The following is a 17,423-nucleotide window of genomic DNA, read 5'->3' on the forward strand; positions in this document are numbered from 1 at the left end:
AATGCAGGTAGAATTCAGGTAATAGAATAGATTTTCCTTTGTGAGTGAAAAAAAGCACGCAAACAAAAATAACCCTTTGAGACTGTGGTATTTGCTATATTGTCACGCAACTATATCACTTCTGCAAGAAGACAGAACACCAGGGTTTGGTCTGAGATAAAATAAACTCCTCGAGGCCAAGACTTTAGAGACATTATCTGTTTAATAAATATGATTGTAAAAGCAATAAACAAGAGCAAGTATACATTACACTACATAGTATTTAACAAAAAGTACATCAAAAAAGTCATTTTAAAATTAGAAGTAGTTCCAATACTATAAGAAAACTTTATTTTTTTTCTTTAAATTGGCTTCCTATAAAAATAAGTTGGCAAATGAGGGATTTCAATGCTCAGTTGGAATCCTGGAAAACACAGAACAGTTGCCAAACACCCCATTGCTCTCAAAGTTGCTGTTTGGAACTTGTGGAAAAAAAGCAAAGCAAACCTCTGCATTTTGGACCGTGAATCCAATTAGCAATAAGGCAAAGGAGAAAATGTTGGTTGGGTAGTTCAGGGTAGAGCGTGCACAGTTTGCCTTCTGGGATTTTTGGAAAACGTTTGTAATATCAGATTTCTAGCTTGCCCTGAATCTTCCCTTCCACATCCATCCCTCCCCACTCACTCCTCTGGCCTGAAGCCCACCAACTCCTCCTTGTGTTTGCACCTGCTGTTCACGAGTCGGTAGGCACTTGGGTCCCTCCCATTTGCAGGCTCTCATCACTGCCTTCTCTTTGGGATTGAGCTGGAGTGGCCGAGTGTGGTGGTTCCCAAAGTTCTGTGGACATCACTGGCACCTGAAAAGCTGGTAAAGATAGACTGCTGGGCCCTACCCCCTATAGTTTCTGATTCAGTAGGTCTGTAGTCAGGGGACCCCAGATTTTCATTTCTAGTAATCTGAGGGGACGCTGATACTGCTCAGCCCAGGTACCACACTTTGAGAACCATCGCCCTAGATCGTAAGAACAATGAGGTCCCCTTGCCGCACTCTTCACCTATAAGTTGAAGGGAGCTTTGAGGAGAGGCACCTGAGGATCCCGGAGATGCTGGACGGAGAGCCGGCCATCTGTGATCACTTTCCAAAACGCCAGGCATCTCACGTCTACCTCCATTTTTCATTAGGACTTACACATCCATTTTCCCTTATGTCTTCTCATGTATTCTTCCATTTATCCCTTCAACAAAGTAATTTTCTTAATACCTACTCTAGGCAAGGCACTGTGCGAGACTAAGAGGGTTATTCCCTTTTTCATAATTTTCCAATTAAAATTAATTGAACGGCAACTCTGAGGACTCCCTGTGCTGTTTTGAGTGAGCTTCTTTTGGTTTCCAAACATTTTGTCTTCCAGATTAAACTTGGAAAGCTCCAACTGAAGCGGATCGATGAGGATGTTTCCTATGGGATAGGAAGCCTGGCAGGTTGGGGATCAATTGAGTCCTACAAACAGATGGCCGCCTCAGGCATAATCCATTTCCCAGATTCATCCTGGGCATCTTCAAGCACAAAAACTTCCAAATGATTCACTTCTGATTGTAGCTTTGCTACTCTTGCCCTGCCTAAGCTACATGAAGGCAGGGATAACCAGGATCTTTGGGACCCCCAGGATCACCAGGACCCTGTTATCGACTGTGACTGGCCTAGGAACTTGGTCATAGAGGAGGCTTCTCTCTCTGAGTGGTTTTCAATACTTCTTTCTCCTATATTTTGGAGTAGACTTTGCCTAATTCATAACCCTCCAAGGCCTTCTGCTGGACACACATTTGTTTCCTTCTTACTTTGGGTCTTCTTTCATTATTGACCTGGGCAAATGGGGATTGATTGTTCATGCTCTGAGCCAATCTGCCTTAGTTAGATATCTACCTCCTCCCCTTTTGGCTTGCTAATTTTTCCTTTGCCAATAATACGATACTCAGCAATCAGAGAGCACAACTGGGAAATGTCTGGAATAATTCTACATCATCAAAATCTTATCCTAATGTAAGACAAGGCCTCCGTATATTCTCAGACTTTTTGACATTCTTAAATATTCAATCCATTAACCTGCTTCTTCTTCTGGTTAAAATCAGTTTTATTTTACAAATATTTTTACTGTACTGTGAGAGAACAAATACTGGGTAATAGCGACCATTACAGAAGGAAATTGTCCTGCCACATAGTAACGCATTTGAAACATTTCTCACAAGAACATTCTGGAATCTGCACACGAGATTTTTGCTAAGGTGTAAGAATACCACTACGCATCTGTATGCTTTCTTTTCCAGTGTATGTGGCCAGGTTTGAATTGCTTTGGATACATCAACCCTTTCACACACTTTGCATGTTTCCAGGTGGGAAAAGGCAAGGCTATTTGGAAGAGGCAGGTTCTACAGGAAATTAAGGATACATGGATCCGAACCCTGCAAGGCAGGATGTATTGGGTCAGTGTGTAGAGGTGTAGGGAAGCTGGCATGCTGACAGATCAGAAACGTGTGTGTGGCAGGGGCAAGGCCGGCAGAGGCTAGGCCAGTATTTAGGAAACACTGAGGTTAATGTCCAGAATCCAATAACATGTTTGGGAAGAAGTAGAGGGAGTTGAAAGACAACTTGGAGACCGGAAGGAAGAGGTACAAAGACATCAACAGACGATGACCACACAGGGATAGCAAACAAATGGGGAGGCCAGACGATGGGAAGCTGGGATTCTCTTTTCTACATAAGTTGGGGGGCAGGAACAGGAAAGTTACAAGGGAGAGCCTTTGTGATGGGAAGGAGTGGACAGGAAACAGAGATCCACTTCTGACATGCTCGCCCCCACAGCCGGCTTTCCCTACTCTGCCTGTGTATGTGAAACTTGACCTCGCTCCTTCATCCCTGTGGCTGCTCAGAATGCAAAACACAAGCAGCCTCGGGGCCACTGCTGGCCCCCTGAGCTACCAGAGATAACTTAGAAAAGAAACTGGCAATGAGGAAAGAGGGACAGAGAAACAGCTCAGGGTTTCACACTCCTGTGCATGTCGTTGTGTCTTATGAAAGGGGCTGGGGCGGCTAATCCCCCCATCAGCCTCTAGGGCTAAAATTGGTGTTAAATCTAAGGCCAAGAATATTTCCAAAAACACATGCAGATTTCCTTGGCCTCTATATGTTATGAATTTTCTACAAACACGACCGATCAGAAAAAAGAGAGAGAAGAGGAAAGGGGAGGGGAGTGTTTTTCCATTAAAATAGAGCACCTGTACACTGCCCCTCCAAGCATGTTCTCAAGGTATTGTCCACATGCACAGGCTTAAAGCTAAAAACCCTTGTTGTCTGTGTCTGAAGAATTAAAAAGTCCCGATGCAGTGAGTGTTTGTTTGTCTGTCTGTTTGTTTGGATTTTGATTGTTTCTATTTTATTTGTTTGTTTGTTTTTGTTTTTACTGGCGTCCTCCATTCAAACATTTACATAGGTAGGGATTTCTTTTGTGCTTTGATTCTCAGCAACTATGGAAATACTTCCTGGCAAAATAGGAAACAGAACAACAAAGGAAAGAAAAAAAAACATAGAGTTAGTGGTCATGAAGGATGGTGCACTTGACAAGAGCGAAATTCTTTCCTGATCAGCAGGTCGCCTGTAGCCTTTGGGGGTTTTCTTAAATTGCAAATTGTGCCCCAGCAGATCCCCGCTTTGGCGTTGGAGGTGGAGTGGCGTGTCTTGCTCTTTGCAATCGGAGAGATGAGTCACCAGGTTGAGTAGAAGGGGAGGGAGGGGAGGGTAAAGCTACTCTCCTAAGAGAAAACGTGTAACACGTACTCATTTAATGACACTGACAATGAAAAGGTGTCAGAGACTGTGCAACGTGCTGCGGGAGGCTCCTGGTGAAGGAGGGTTTGCTACTTTAATACAGTCAACAGCGCTGTGCTTCATACCCCGTGCAAATGGGATTGAAAACCAAATGACCCACAAAAATGCACTTAGAGGCTTTAGAAGTAAATAGGGTGAACGCTTCTCTGGACTTGAAGACAGAAAAGGCTTTTTCTTTTGAACCTAAAGCAATTACACATTTATCACCCTGTCTCCCCAAATAAAAGCCAGCACATTGTGAATGCCGGACCCCAGATAGGGTTCCCGCTGGTATTATGATGTCTGAGACAAGCCAGGCCCTGCACTGAAAGCTCACCCAGCACCACCACGGAACTCTCCCACATCTGCTTAAAGAGAGGGCTGTTTCTCCATGTAGGTGCTCCCTTCCCTTTTCAAGTCACTGATGAAAAAATCTCAGGGAGCACGCTTCTAGAAGGTTTGGTATTCTGACAATAGAGTGAGGCATGGCCGGTTATCTAGTAATGTATCCATCTCGTTCCACAATGCAGGATTCGAGGTGGCAACATGACAGCTTCAAGTCCTGACACCACCAGACAGGATGAAACAGGGCCAGCCATGGGTCACAGTGATGGGTCACAGTCCGTGGGTCTGTCTAACTCCCCAGAAATTTTCCTCTGCCATAGACAGTAGGGCTTAGCGATTACGCCTGGGACTCTGGACCTAGCTCTTGGATTCCCAGCTTACTTTGCAGGCAGAGAGAGAGAGCGAGAGCTCTACTGATATATGATAAGTTCCACTGTAAGACTTCTGCTAGGGGACAGGTGAACAGGAGGGAGAAATGGGCCCATCGGCCCTGTAACAGGCTAACTCCCCAGGGGTCTCTCTCAGGAAACCTCACTCCTGGGATGTTCTGCAAACTTTCTGCCTCTTGTCCTCAACATTCTTAGGTTCCCTGTTTCGGGGCTGGGGGGACAGTTTTTAGACTCCTGCTAATTAAAAAAAATCCCGGGGTGATCAGCTTGGCCCTCCTCTATTCTGTCTCCAGATGTCGCTTCTCTACAAGCATTCTGGAACAATGTGCCCTCCAAAGAGTTGTCTCCAGGCCAGGTGGGCCTAGCCTACCCTGTCATTCCCTACCCTGCCTGGCCCTCCACATCACCAGATCCGGCCTCTGAGGCCTCCTTTTTGCACATTGTTAGCATCAACGCTCTGCTCTTTGACCATGAACATTTTGAAGCCCCGTATTTTAGAGCAAGAGATTTTGCAAAAGGAAGAATAAAGTCACGGGAGAGAAAAAAAAAAAACACTACATAGGAGCAAGAAGGCTTTTTCCCCCTCATTCCAGTTGAAGGAAGCAGGGAAAGAGACGTCTTAGCTGTTTCTCTCAGGAATGTTAGAGCAGGAGAGAGTGGTTACGTCAAGCCAGAAAGGGGTTAGACAGTCAGCGGTTGACTACCCAGGCCGAGCAGCAGACGGCTACTGGAAATCATTTACCTATGAGCTGGCATTCCACCTTCTCATCTATCAGTTGGCCAGGCCTCCTTAGTTCAGTCTGAGGGATATGGGCCCTGCTTTCGGGGTGACTGACCCGACTGACCATCTCTCGATCTTTCTCATTCTGCATCTGGGCATAAACATTAATCCCCGGGATCTTCCTAAAACATTAACAGACAGCATCATTGCTATGCACGGGAGACGGACATCACGGCAACACGTGCTTCCGAGCCTGTCAGGGAGAAGGAAGGGGGAGGGGAGACGAGGACAGAGGGCCTCATACCTTTTAAACTTGTAGATGACGAACACGGCCAGCCCCACGAACACCACCGAGAGCAGCATCAGCATGGCGGATCCACTGTGGGTTGGAGTGAGGTCCACCAGCGGGGCTAGGGGAGAACAAAAGGCATGGTCATGGTCGGGGCATGCCTGACTCCGTGAGGGGCTGACACTCTTCACAAAGAGAAACGGTGAGTCCCAGGAAACCCCGTGCGGCCCACGCACAGGTGCATGTCAAATGGCTGACATGGGGGGGGGGGGGCATCTGAGTCTGGCCCAGCCCCCGGAACACTCCAGCTGGTCTGTGCAGGAAGGGCGGTGGGGGCCCTGGGCCCAGACGGCTCAGATTCCAGGCCTGCATTACCAGGGCCGGCCCTGTGATGCTAGGCAAGCGATTTCACCTTAATAGGCTTACGTGGCAGGAGAATAACGTTGCGTATCTCGTGGGGCTTGCATGAGGACCGTGTGACACACTGACAACAGCGCTGGGCACGCATCAAGTCTCCCCTAAGTATCAACCTTTCTTACGACAGCTGCTGCTCTCCTTTTTCATCAATACTTAAAACACTGTAACTATGAAATTTTCCTATGCTCTGAGTGCGAACTTCTCTCACGCTGAGCCATGCACATCACCCGAAAGAGCATCGGGAATATTGTTTTGAATGATCTGCTGTCTCTCACTCCGGTCCCTGCGACTGTCACGTGAGACAAAAGACCGGACGGTATGGAGCACACTTCGCTTTCTGGCACACAGAAAACCGATGGCTAAGGGAGGATTTCACAAGAGTTGCCACAGTGGTGCAGGTGGAGGGGTGCGCGACCCATGTTGTCTCGACGGCTTCCCGACAGCAGCTCGTGCCAGGAGCACCAGCCTCTCAGAAGCACAGAGGTCTCCTCTTTGCAGCCGTAAAAGATCCTCCTCCCTGAGTTTACCCCTAGACCGCAGCTCTCGGGAGCATCTCTCCACCCTAAATACTCCTCAATCTTAGGGTCAAATCTGTTGTGTTTTAAGGACTTTGTTTGCCATTAATTTCACCCTCTCAAAAAACGGACATGTTGCAAAAACAGCATCGCTCAAACATGAAAGACAAGCCATACGTCCACCTTAGGAGGCCTGGACGCTGAACTTTACCTTCCTCCGTTCAAGGAAAGTCTGATACTCAGAAAGTTTGGCGACTTTCAAGCACCATTTTCTGTGGCTTTTCTCTGTCAGGAGCCGAGAAGGCAATGTTCTGGTCACCTGGGTGTGAAAGTTCGAGAAGAGTGGCCTGTACGCTGAAGGACCCCAACAAAACTCGAGGCCGCTTCTGCTCTGTCTAGTCAGGCTACGTTCTATTACATTCTATGGTCAGGCTACGTTCCAGACACTCCAGGAAACTGGAGTGCACGTTCCAGACATCAAATTGTTTTGCTGGGAAACTGGTCAAACCTTGTTGCTCAGAAAACAGCTTTAGATGTTTTAGCAGCATCAGCTTTTAGGAAGCAGGAACATTAGGCGACCCCTGTGATTCTCTCTCTCCTGCGGCAAGCAGCAATTATGCCGGGCGGGGCGGTGGGTGAGTCTGGGAGTGAGGAGGCCTCAGGGACATACTCAAGGCACACAGTGCTTCCAGGTCAAAATGAGAAAACAAAAGTGTCTTCCATTTACTAAGGCAAACACAGTGGCATCAGCAAAGGAGTCCAGAAATACTTCAGAACTCACATTGCAACTGGTAGGATGTCACTGGGGAGGGGGGCACCTTCCATTTTACACAGGGATTTTCACGGCTGACTTCCACAAATGGAAGGCAGGGCTATGACCTCTGCTGGACCGATAAGAACAGTGAGGCTCTCACTGGTTAATGTCCTTCCAAAGGACTCTCAACGAGGAAGCGGAAGAACGAAGACTTGAACCCAAGTCCTACCACAAACACTCATGGAGCTAATTTCAGTGGAAAATACTGGATATTTAAAAACATATTTCTGAGAGTGGGGATTAGGGCTAAAACTATAGCGTGAGAAGTAAATTAAGTGATCCAAGTTTAAAAATTATCAAGTCTTAAAAGGACCAGTTAGAATCATAAAGCATGCACGCTCACATGGGGGTGATACATGTGTACACACCTACGCTGTATGTGTACACACACGTGCAGGTGCATAGAGAAACATGCCCAGCACCTGGCTTCAACAAACATCAACTCACAGACAATACTGTATTATTTTTATCCCCATCCAGTCCTCACAACCACAACCAGTGGATTATCTGAAGCAAATCTTAGCCATCCTGTAATTCCATCTGTAACTCTAAAAGATAAGGTCCTTCTCTTTCTGGACATTATCACAATACTCTTATCCCACACAAGGAAATAAAAATGGGAAGACATTCTAATGCAAACTGTTAGCTTGGCAGGGAACAGATGGAGGTTCAGGGAGGGGCCGCTCTGTTTAGGATGGCTAGAGGCGGGTTAGCTTTATTAGCTAAACTTGTAATTCCTAGCTGCACACTCCTTGGGGGATAAGCAGAGATCAGGGCTATGGAGTAACCAGGAGGGACACCAGCTTGCTTGAAAGGGTTGGCATTTGAAATAAATGGAAAAGTAAAGAGAGGAAATTGCTTTGTCCAGGCTCTTGCTAAAAGAGAAAGCAAACACACACACACACACACATACACACACACACACACACACACACACACACACACACTCACTCTAACACTATTTCCCTTCTCTTTCCTTCCCCATCCTTTTTCTCCACATCACAAGTTTCTATCATTCAATTCTAAATCATTCCTACTTAAAACATCATTCGTACACAAGAAGCATTAGCACTGGTATGTAATTAGCACAGTATTTTGGAAAAATTAGCTTCTGTGTTCTGAGATCTAAAGCGTGGCTGTCTGCTCCCCCATCTCTGCATCCTTTGTCTCTGAGGGCTCAGGCAGGCGGCAGCAGGGTCAGACAGGACAGCACTGCCCCATGGGTTCCGCAGGGCCCCTTGCTGACCTGCCCCTGAATGTAAATGGGCCTATTACTGCTGCAAACACCACAGCTGCATTATCTTGGTGTGCCCCACGATTAGGTGTGTTTGGGTGTATTCTGCTGAGGAATGGAAAGGGGTGATAAATGGGCTTTAGCTTCTGGTGTGGAATTAGCATAAATTAATCCCTCTCCAGTTCTACCTAAACAAGGCTGAAGCCTGAAGGAAAACGCTGAGTGGTTGATTTGCCATTATGCACACAGAGCAAAGCAGGGATACGTCAGTACTGTAGGGGACTCCACATTTCTTTCTTTTTTTAAGAGAGGGAGTGGGGGATGGGTGGAGAGAGAGACTCTTAGGCAGTCTCTATGCCCAGCCCAGAGCTGGATGTGGGGAAGGATCCTTCCAACTCTGAAATCATGACCTGGAGCTGAAATCAAGAGTCGGACACCTCACTGACTAAGCCACCCAGGTATCTAACTTCACATTTCTAAGTCTGGGTGCTGGCACACACTGTTTCTGAAATCCTGGGAGGACTCAGACATGCGCTGAATTATTATGTTCTATTCATGAGGACCTAGGCTGATTATAAAAACAGCACTGGGTGTGGAGCCTGCTGGGGATTCTCTCTCTCTCCCTTTTCCACTGTTCTTTCCCTGTCTCTAAAATAAATAAATACATCTAAGAAAAGAAGAGAAAAAAGCTCGTAACAGTCCTGCAGGACAGAAACTCATTTAACTCATTATAGTGTTTCCTAAAATCAAATGACCACAGCCCCTTTGCAGATCAAGGTCCTGCACAACACGCTTGAGGAAAAGCTTTTACCCTGAGTACCACATTCCCCTTTGTTGCCGCCTTGCCCCTTGGTTTGGTTTATTTCCAAGTTGTGAAGCCAACAATATGGCAGCATCAGCTGGTGACACTGGGCTCTTTGTGTTCATTCTTATTCGAGCAAAGAGACTTTGTTGGAGACCTTCTACCTGCACTAGGACTCTGAAACCCCGAACTACATTTCTAATTCAGTTCTACATTTCTCATCCAGAAGTTAGTGCAGTCAAGGAACTTACAGAAGCAACTTTGCAAATGTGAATTTCTTTTCTACTCTCCTGCCTCCCAAGCAGAACTACACTGGGCTTTAAAGATTTTATTGTATTTTTTTTTTTATTTATTTGACGGACAGAGATCACAAGTAGGCAGAGAGGCAGGCAGAGAGAGAGAGAGGAGGAAACAGGCTCCCCGCTGAGCAGAGAGCCCGATGCAGGGCTCGATCCTGATCCCAAATCGTGGGATCTCGACCTGAGCCGAAGGCAGAGGCTTTAACCCACTGAGCCTCCCAGGCGCCCCTACACTGGGCTTTAGTTACATGCCTTGAATATCACAAAATCCATGTGGTCTGTAATGTCTTCTCCAGAAATTAAAATGATATGGGAATGGCACAAAGTTTATTTAGAAAACAGAAAGAGTGGGGTGCCTGGATGACTAAGCATCTGCCTTTGGTTCAGGTCATGATCTCTAGGACCTGGGATCTAGTTGGGCTCCCTGCTAAGTCAGGAGTCTGCTTCTCTCCCTCTGGCCCTCCCCCTGCTGTTCTCTTTCTGTCTCAAATAAATAAATAAATAAATAAATAAATAAATAAATAAATAACACCTTAAAAAAATGAAAGAAATAAAACAGAAAAAACAAAAGGTTTTCACTTACAAAGCTCTCTTTCTTGGCCAACAGGCCTTTCTGTTGGTTCAAATCCAAAAGGAGTCCTGAGAGTCTGGAGGACTGCCACACCCCACTAGGATAACGCCCTGATCCTGCAGGCCTAAGGGCTGGACAGTGTGAGAATTCCAGGGAGGCACTGATGACTAGTGAAGCATTGAGACTAGTTTTAAACTAAAGATAGGTCTTCAAGAACATCGAGTCATGGACTTTAGGTCACTTGGCCAAGCCATGACAACTCTGGGTACCTCAAAGACCAAACATATTACGGTAGTTGACAGACAGGAGGAGAAAGATGCATTTTGGTTTTCTAGGGTTGAAAGTCAACAAGAAATCCTGCTTACTTTGGCAAGTGTTTCTCAAAGTAGAAGTTTACAGACGACCTGAATCAGAAGCACCTGGAGAATGTGTGAAAATGCAGTCTCCTAGGCTTCACTTGAGGAAAAAAAAAAAAAGAATTACATTTCTGAGACTCAGTCCCAGAAATCTGCACATGTAACGAGCTACAAATGTCACAGTGATGTGTGCCATTTTGAGAGCAGTGCATATTAGGTCCCATCTACTCCCCTTCCTAAAACATCCAATACCTTATCTTAGAGTGTGTCTGACCTTTATATTCTCTGAAAGAAGAACACACCCTTTGATTACTACTAGTAGCTTAATCTGGGTATGACTTCAGGAGAGCCTGCTAGACTACCTAAAAGCAATTCAAGTCTCCCCTAAGAGCGTGGTCAGCCTTGTGGAGATTGACTGCATTGCTTGATCAATTCTCTACCTCACTCTATGCCCAAGCCTTTCACATTCTAAGTCTGAAGCTTTTTGCGCCAAGAGGTGAAATCTGCTTCCCCATCCCTTGAATCTGAGCTAGGGCGACAATAGCATGGGGCCATGGGATGACATGGGAATGAGGGTGCGCCAATTGTGGGCTTCAAGGCCTCTGCACTTTTGCTCTCTCTCGGAATCCTGTCATTGTTACATGTGAACACATGCAGAATAGCCTGATCAAGCATGACAGACCACGTGGAGAAGAACTTAATTATCCTAATCAAGGCTTTTGGGAAGACACCAAACACCTGGGGCACCAGAAGGTTAAGACCAGTAGAACCCCCTACCCAATGATCCATAGCTGATGGCAGACACACAATGAGCCCAGATAAAACCAGGACCATCCAACTGATCCTCAGACTCAACAGCAACTTACTGTTAAGCCAGTAAATTTCTGGGTGGTCTTTGTTACACAGCAATAGCTTACTAATACTTCTCTATTCAAAATTCTTCTCTTTCAATTGGTTAAACACCCAATTAGCAATTCTTTTTTTTTTTTAATTTATTTGACAGAGAGTGAGATCACAAGCAGGCAGAGGCAGGCAGAGAGAGAGAGGGAAGCAGACTCCCGGCTGAGCAGAGAGCCTGATGTGGGGCTCGATCCCAGGACCCTGAGATCACAACCCGAGCTGAAGGCAGAGGCCCTAACCCACTGAGCCACCCAGGTACCCCCAATTAGCAATTCTTATGTTTGGGCTCTGTATTACTCAGTTCTTGCTATGGACCTCTACCCTTACTGGCAGAGAGGCAGGATATAAGTAAGATAATCCTAACTATTCTGTCTTAAACCAGAACACTTTACTAATGAAAAGGAATGCTATTAAAGTTTATGCACACACTATAGATATAATCCAGAACAGTCCTCATCACTCTAGATATAAGACACTTAGTGTTTAAAAGGTAGCTTGTTCTAGATTCTGGTGTCTTCTTTGTCCTTCACATGTGTTCTCTTGCCTTCTATTTCCTGCCAATTTCTATGGACTATGTGCCTTGCCTTCCCCTTGGGGAACTGTATCTGGTGCATCCTAACTACTTATTACTTCTACCTATTTCCAACATGATGCATGTTTATACCCTTTCTCTGAATGGTTCATCTGATAACTCCCCCTTGACCATTTTCCACCCAAGAGTTTCTAGAAACACCTCAGCTGAGCCAACTCAGGCCAGTTATCATGTAGATATTGACACTTTTTTATGGGTCCAGAAAAATCTTAAAAAAAAAAATGATGAAGAAAGAATTAAAGCTAAAGAGCAACTGGGGCACCTGGGTGGCTCAGTGGGTTAAAGCCTCTGCTTTCGGCTCAGGCCATGATCCTAGGTCCTGGGATTGATCCCCACATTGGGCTCTCTGATCCGTGGGGAGCCTGCTGCCTCCTCTCTCTCTGCCTGCCTCTCTGACTACTTGTCATCTCTGTCTGTCAAATAAATAAATACAATCTTTAATAAATAAATAAATAAATAAAATCTTAAAAAAAAAAAAAAACTAAAGAGCAACCTCAGTGCTGGACCCTGGTATATTTATGAAACTATCACATTCACGTAACTGCACTGCCAAAAGGGTTATATTTATGTATCTTGGCATCTGTAACACCATAATGGCTTAGTAATTGTCAGAAGCCAATGGAGCCACACGATGTGAAACATTTGCAGAGGGAAAATACACAGACACACACACACACATTTATATATAAATATATTTATAATTATATATAAATATATATATAAATATATTTATAATTATATATAAATATATATATTTTGATCTGGGGCAAAAGGTAGAAGGAAAAATACTACCATGGTGACTATATTCACAAAGACTTATAAATGATAACTGTGTAGATAACAAGGCAACCAGAGACTAAAGGGACACGATGGATTTATTGGCTGTAGAAGAATTTCCCTAGTACTAATTTCATCCCTAAATGAAAAATGCTATTGCAACAATTTATTTCACTTTACAGTTCAGAGCCGCACAACTCCACAATGTGGCATCTGCATGCAGAATGATGTGGCTTAGATTATACTGTATTTTCTAAAGCTTCTCGACTAATGCTAATTTTGCCTTCAAGTGGAAAGGATCTTTCTCAATGTGAAACTGTCAGGCAGAATTCATGATGTATCCTGACCTAGGCTGAAATTCTGGTTCCTCATCCCCTCCCACATTTACTCGTAACATATCCAAGGGTAGCAACTGAAGCCCTTTAACTGAAGTCTCTAATATACAGAGACTGAATAGAGACTGAAGTCTCTAATATATAGAGACTGAATAGAGACTGAAGTCTCTAATATATCCGTGATATCTTTTTATTATACCAAAAAAGAAAGAAAGAAATTGAACCAGTCAGCAGCAACCACAGAGGGCCAAGATCACACAAGATAACAATTTTATTAAAAACCCACACATAACCCTTGACAAAGGACAGCTTTCCTAAACCCAACAGCTTAAATCAGGGGACTGCTAGACAGGAGAGGGTGGGAGATTACTGTGCATTTTTTTTTTTAATACAACCTGGAATTTGAATCTCTTCCTTTGAGAAATATTAACCTTTCACATTTTTTATCATACGTATCCAAGTCTCTGAAAAGCAGAGACCCCACTGGAAAGCCGAAGGCAGTGGAGCACCCTATTCTCCAAAACATGTAAAACCACAGGGAGATGCAGACGGATCATTTTCTGCTCACGCTAGCACATTAACAGCATCTAGATAATATAATTTGTTCAACTTTCATAAAACTCGTGGCTATTCAATTACATCTGCCACTAAGATTCTAGTTCACACTTTAATCATTTTTCAACCGCCTCACGGCCACAGCTCTTGGCTGGCCTTTGCCATCCATCTAGATTATGGATAGAGGAGATCTCAGATTCAGAGATATGGTCCATTATTTTTTTTTCTCCTTCCTCCCACTCTCATCTACCCATTCTGCCAATTAGATTGGCTCCAGATACGTGGAAAAATTAGATTTTAATGTTTATTGCTAATTTCTTCCTGCACTTAATATCACAGACTTTCTTTCTTTCTTTTTTTTAATGCATGCCTTTCCTTTAGTGGATGCCTTGAGCTGTATATCGGATTTATTGCTGGTGATAGACATGTGTGCGTGCACCTCCCCATGTTATGCAGATGGAGTTGTGTCTGTACAGTGTTCTGCTAGAGAGGCTGGTGAGCCTGGGGGACAGGTCTGACTGTACCTGCCTCATTGGGGGAACTTGTGAAAAATGCAGATTTCCAGATATGACTCCTTGGGATTCAGATTTGGGGTGTGTGCAGGGAGACATGAAAAATCTCTGTTTTTGTGAAGCTGTTGAAATCATCGCGATGTAGAGTCAGGTCAAGAACAGCTGCTTTGGGGCACTTGGGTGGCTCAGTGGGTTAAGCCTCTGCCTTCGGGTCAGGTCATGGTCTCAGGATTCTGGGATCGAACCCCACATTGGGCTCTCTGCTCAGGAGGGAGCCTGTTTCTCCCTCCCATTCTGTCTGCCTCTCTGCCTCCTTGTAATCTCTCTCTGTCAAATAAATAAATAAAATTAAAAAAAAAAAAAGAACAGCTGCTTTATCGCTGGGATGGTCTACACTAGCTTGCATGGAGTCTTTCCAACCATACCTGTTTTGAGGGAAGGATCAGTTGCAGTCCTTCTAGCTCTTATAGGTCCTCTGTGGAGCAGCCCCTACCAGCTAAATTTCAGTTTATTTGTCCAATAAATCACTCCTGGGAAATGCAAATCAACCCCATAGTCCTGTTGTTTGTAATTTAGTGTGAATCAATCTGGTTAGATGTTGTGTTCTCAAATAAGATGTCAGTGTTACCCCTTGCTTGCTGGCTGAGTAATTTTCATTCTCATGCAGAGGCTCATCTCTTCTATCTTGAAAGAACTGACACATTTTTAAGTTGCTTTCCTCTATTTCCACTCTCAAATGTAATCACCTAATTTACTCATGACCATGGGTCCTCACAGCACCAAAGGTATAGGGTGTGAAGTAGCTTGGGAGATTTGTACCAGCAATCAGGGCTTTGATCTATCCATTGTCAGCAGATCCCTTCTACCCAGGAACCTGCTAAAAGGTGGCAAATCAAAGCTCTGAGTTGAATGTGTAGTCTGCTCCTGGGCTCACCTGAGTTTCAACCTCTTATTCCCAGCCTCCAGGTGGGGTTTTCCACTCCTAAGCTTGATGACGTCAAACCCAACAGGAACCAGTAATCTGTGGCAACCAAAAAAGAGGCTCCTACTTCTAGGTCTCCATTGCTATCAGATAAATTATCATCTCTTCCCTCTTGGGTTGAAAAGGTCTTGTAAAATGCATTTGCGTTGATACTCCGTTAAAGAGAGAAAGGATTATTGACTGTTGCCCGAACTTATTATTTAAAAAATCCTTCTATCTGCCCCTTCTTTCCTTTTCCCTATTCAACATTCTTGGTAATTTCAAGAATGCATTAATGAGAGTTGTCTCACTAGTCTGTGTGGACGATGAGTAACCATTTATAATATGAATGGAGTATCAAATAATGGCAGATTTGACTTCCTGAATTTATCTATCCCTCTCTTTTTCCTCTGCTCATACTTTCACCTTCAAGAGATACACCAATTAAGAGTATTTAAGGATATATATCTAGACACCCCAAACCATGTCAAACTGTGCATCACTTTGTACAGAAATCACATGTCACCTTGCTCTGCCTCTGCTCAACACAGCCCCTCAAAGCCTCAGTGTGGCACGCCTATTTTCTCTTTCCTTGGTGAATTCAGATTCAACAGAAAGGCTCATCTTTCTTGAGCCTTCTGCATGGAATATTCTCTTTCCTCTTTATTTAGAATTAGTAAGGTTTTGTGCAAATCATTTTCATGCCTCAGGTCAGCGTGGAGTGAGTGAAGGTCCCAGCTCATCTCACATCCCCAGATGAACCAGAGTTCTGGAGGCATAATTGCAAAGTGAGGCACAGAAGCCTGTGAAGAAGAGATGATAAACTGGAAACGGACCTCACCCTTGAGTAAATTCCAAGTTACTAGGGGCAATGAGAAAACTATTGGCATTTCGAGGGTATTTTCTTAACAGCTAAGGTTTGTTTTTCCATAAGTACCTGCAGAGATCAAATGTTCTGCATTAGATTTGAAGACTTCCTGCGATTCTTACTGGAAAAACTCTCCCTAGGGTGACATCATAGCTCTTAAAATGTGGAAGAGTATAGATAAACAAAAATATTATAAATTTAAAAATTGAAGGCCAGGGTAAAGGCAGAGATGAGAGAGAGCTCCAGGGAGATGACACAAAAGATGTGAAAAAGGTCTGGTTTGATAAGGTCGGGAGAGCACAATCGAAGGTGTTGACCCTGAGCTTGGCCATTAGTGAAGCTGTTCTTTGATGTGGGGAAACACTCCCACCAGTGACCAAGGCAAGGAGATAAAGGCTGAAACATAGACTTGCCACAGTGTCCTTTAGGAATAGCTCTCCTTCTCACTCTGTCTCTAGGTTCTCTCATCCCGAGACATAGAACTCTAATTTTTCTTCAACCTACTCATTCCCCACAATGTGCATATAAACAACTACACTACTTCCTGAAGGGATTCCTGACGTAAGAGAAACATGAGATACATTTTCCTCAGATGCCTGTTGGGTACATGAAGGCACATCTCCCCTCACCAGTTGTTGTAAGAAGCAGCATGTCATGGAGCAGGTTCACAATTGAATAAACTGAACCTGAAGGTTAACTGAGGGAATGGGATTTTGAATATATCTGACCACACCCCTAATGACTTATAAAAGCCACAGTTACTGAAGCACCTGATATGTGTGGTTCTCTACTAGGTACAATGGTTACCATCATCATCATCAGACAAATACAGGTTTTAAAAATCCCTGTGGGTTCAGAGAAGGGATAGATGATAATAAAAGTAAAACTAGTAAAAGTACGTTTTTTCTTTTTTTTGGTTTTCTTTTTCTTTTTTTTTTTATATTTTATTTATTTGACAGAGAGAAATCACAACTAGGCAGAGAGACTGGCAGAGAGAGAGAAGGAAGCAGGCTCCCCGCGGAGCAGAGAGCCTGATGCGGGGCTCAATCCCAGGACCCCGAGATCATGACCTGAGCTGAAGGCAGAGGTTTTCACCCACTGAGCCACCCAGGCACCCCTAAAAGTACTTCTTTTCTAGTAAAGTCTCCACAAAGACACCATGCAAATGCTGGCACTGAGCTGACCCTTAAAATACAAAGAGACAAGACATGGAGAGAGGTGGCGAATGGGGGAAGGGTATTTCATTTGGGAACAGCACGAGGAAAGGTACACTTCAGTCAGAACACCAGCATTTCTAGTCTACGGCCTGGCTTGATCGATTTCTACTTCTTTTC

The 17,423-nt window shown here is 44.4% G+C and overlaps 1 protein-coding gene across 7 annotated transcripts in view; it reads right to left on the reverse strand.

The window, feature by feature from the left end:
• Nucleotides 1-203: 203 nt before the first annotated feature.
• The window catches only part of SORCS1 (sortilin related VPS10 domain containing receptor 1), a 513,368-nt gene continuing 496,148 nt past the window's right edge, over nt 204-17,423 (reverse strand). For 2 of the 7 annotated variants that reach the window (XM_046027659.1, XM_046027662.1), the window contains 2 exons: nt 5,597-5,702; nt 3,789-5,474 (listed from right to left, as the gene is read on the reverse strand). In XM_046027659.1, the coding sequence (XP_045883615.1) occupies nt 5,306-5,474; nt 5,597-5,702 (275 nt within the window). In that variant the 3' untranslated portion in view covers nt 3,789-5,305. The other 5 variants (XM_046027663.1, XM_046027664.1, XM_046027657.1 and 2 more) reach the window with 5 other exon arrangements.

The sequence above is a fragment of the Meles meles genome, chromosome 13 (assembly GCF_922984935.1).
Source record: "Meles meles chromosome 13, mMelMel3.1 paternal haplotype, whole genome shotgun sequence".
Taxonomy (NCBI): Eukaryota; Metazoa; Chordata; class Mammalia; order Carnivora; family Mustelidae; genus Meles; species Meles meles.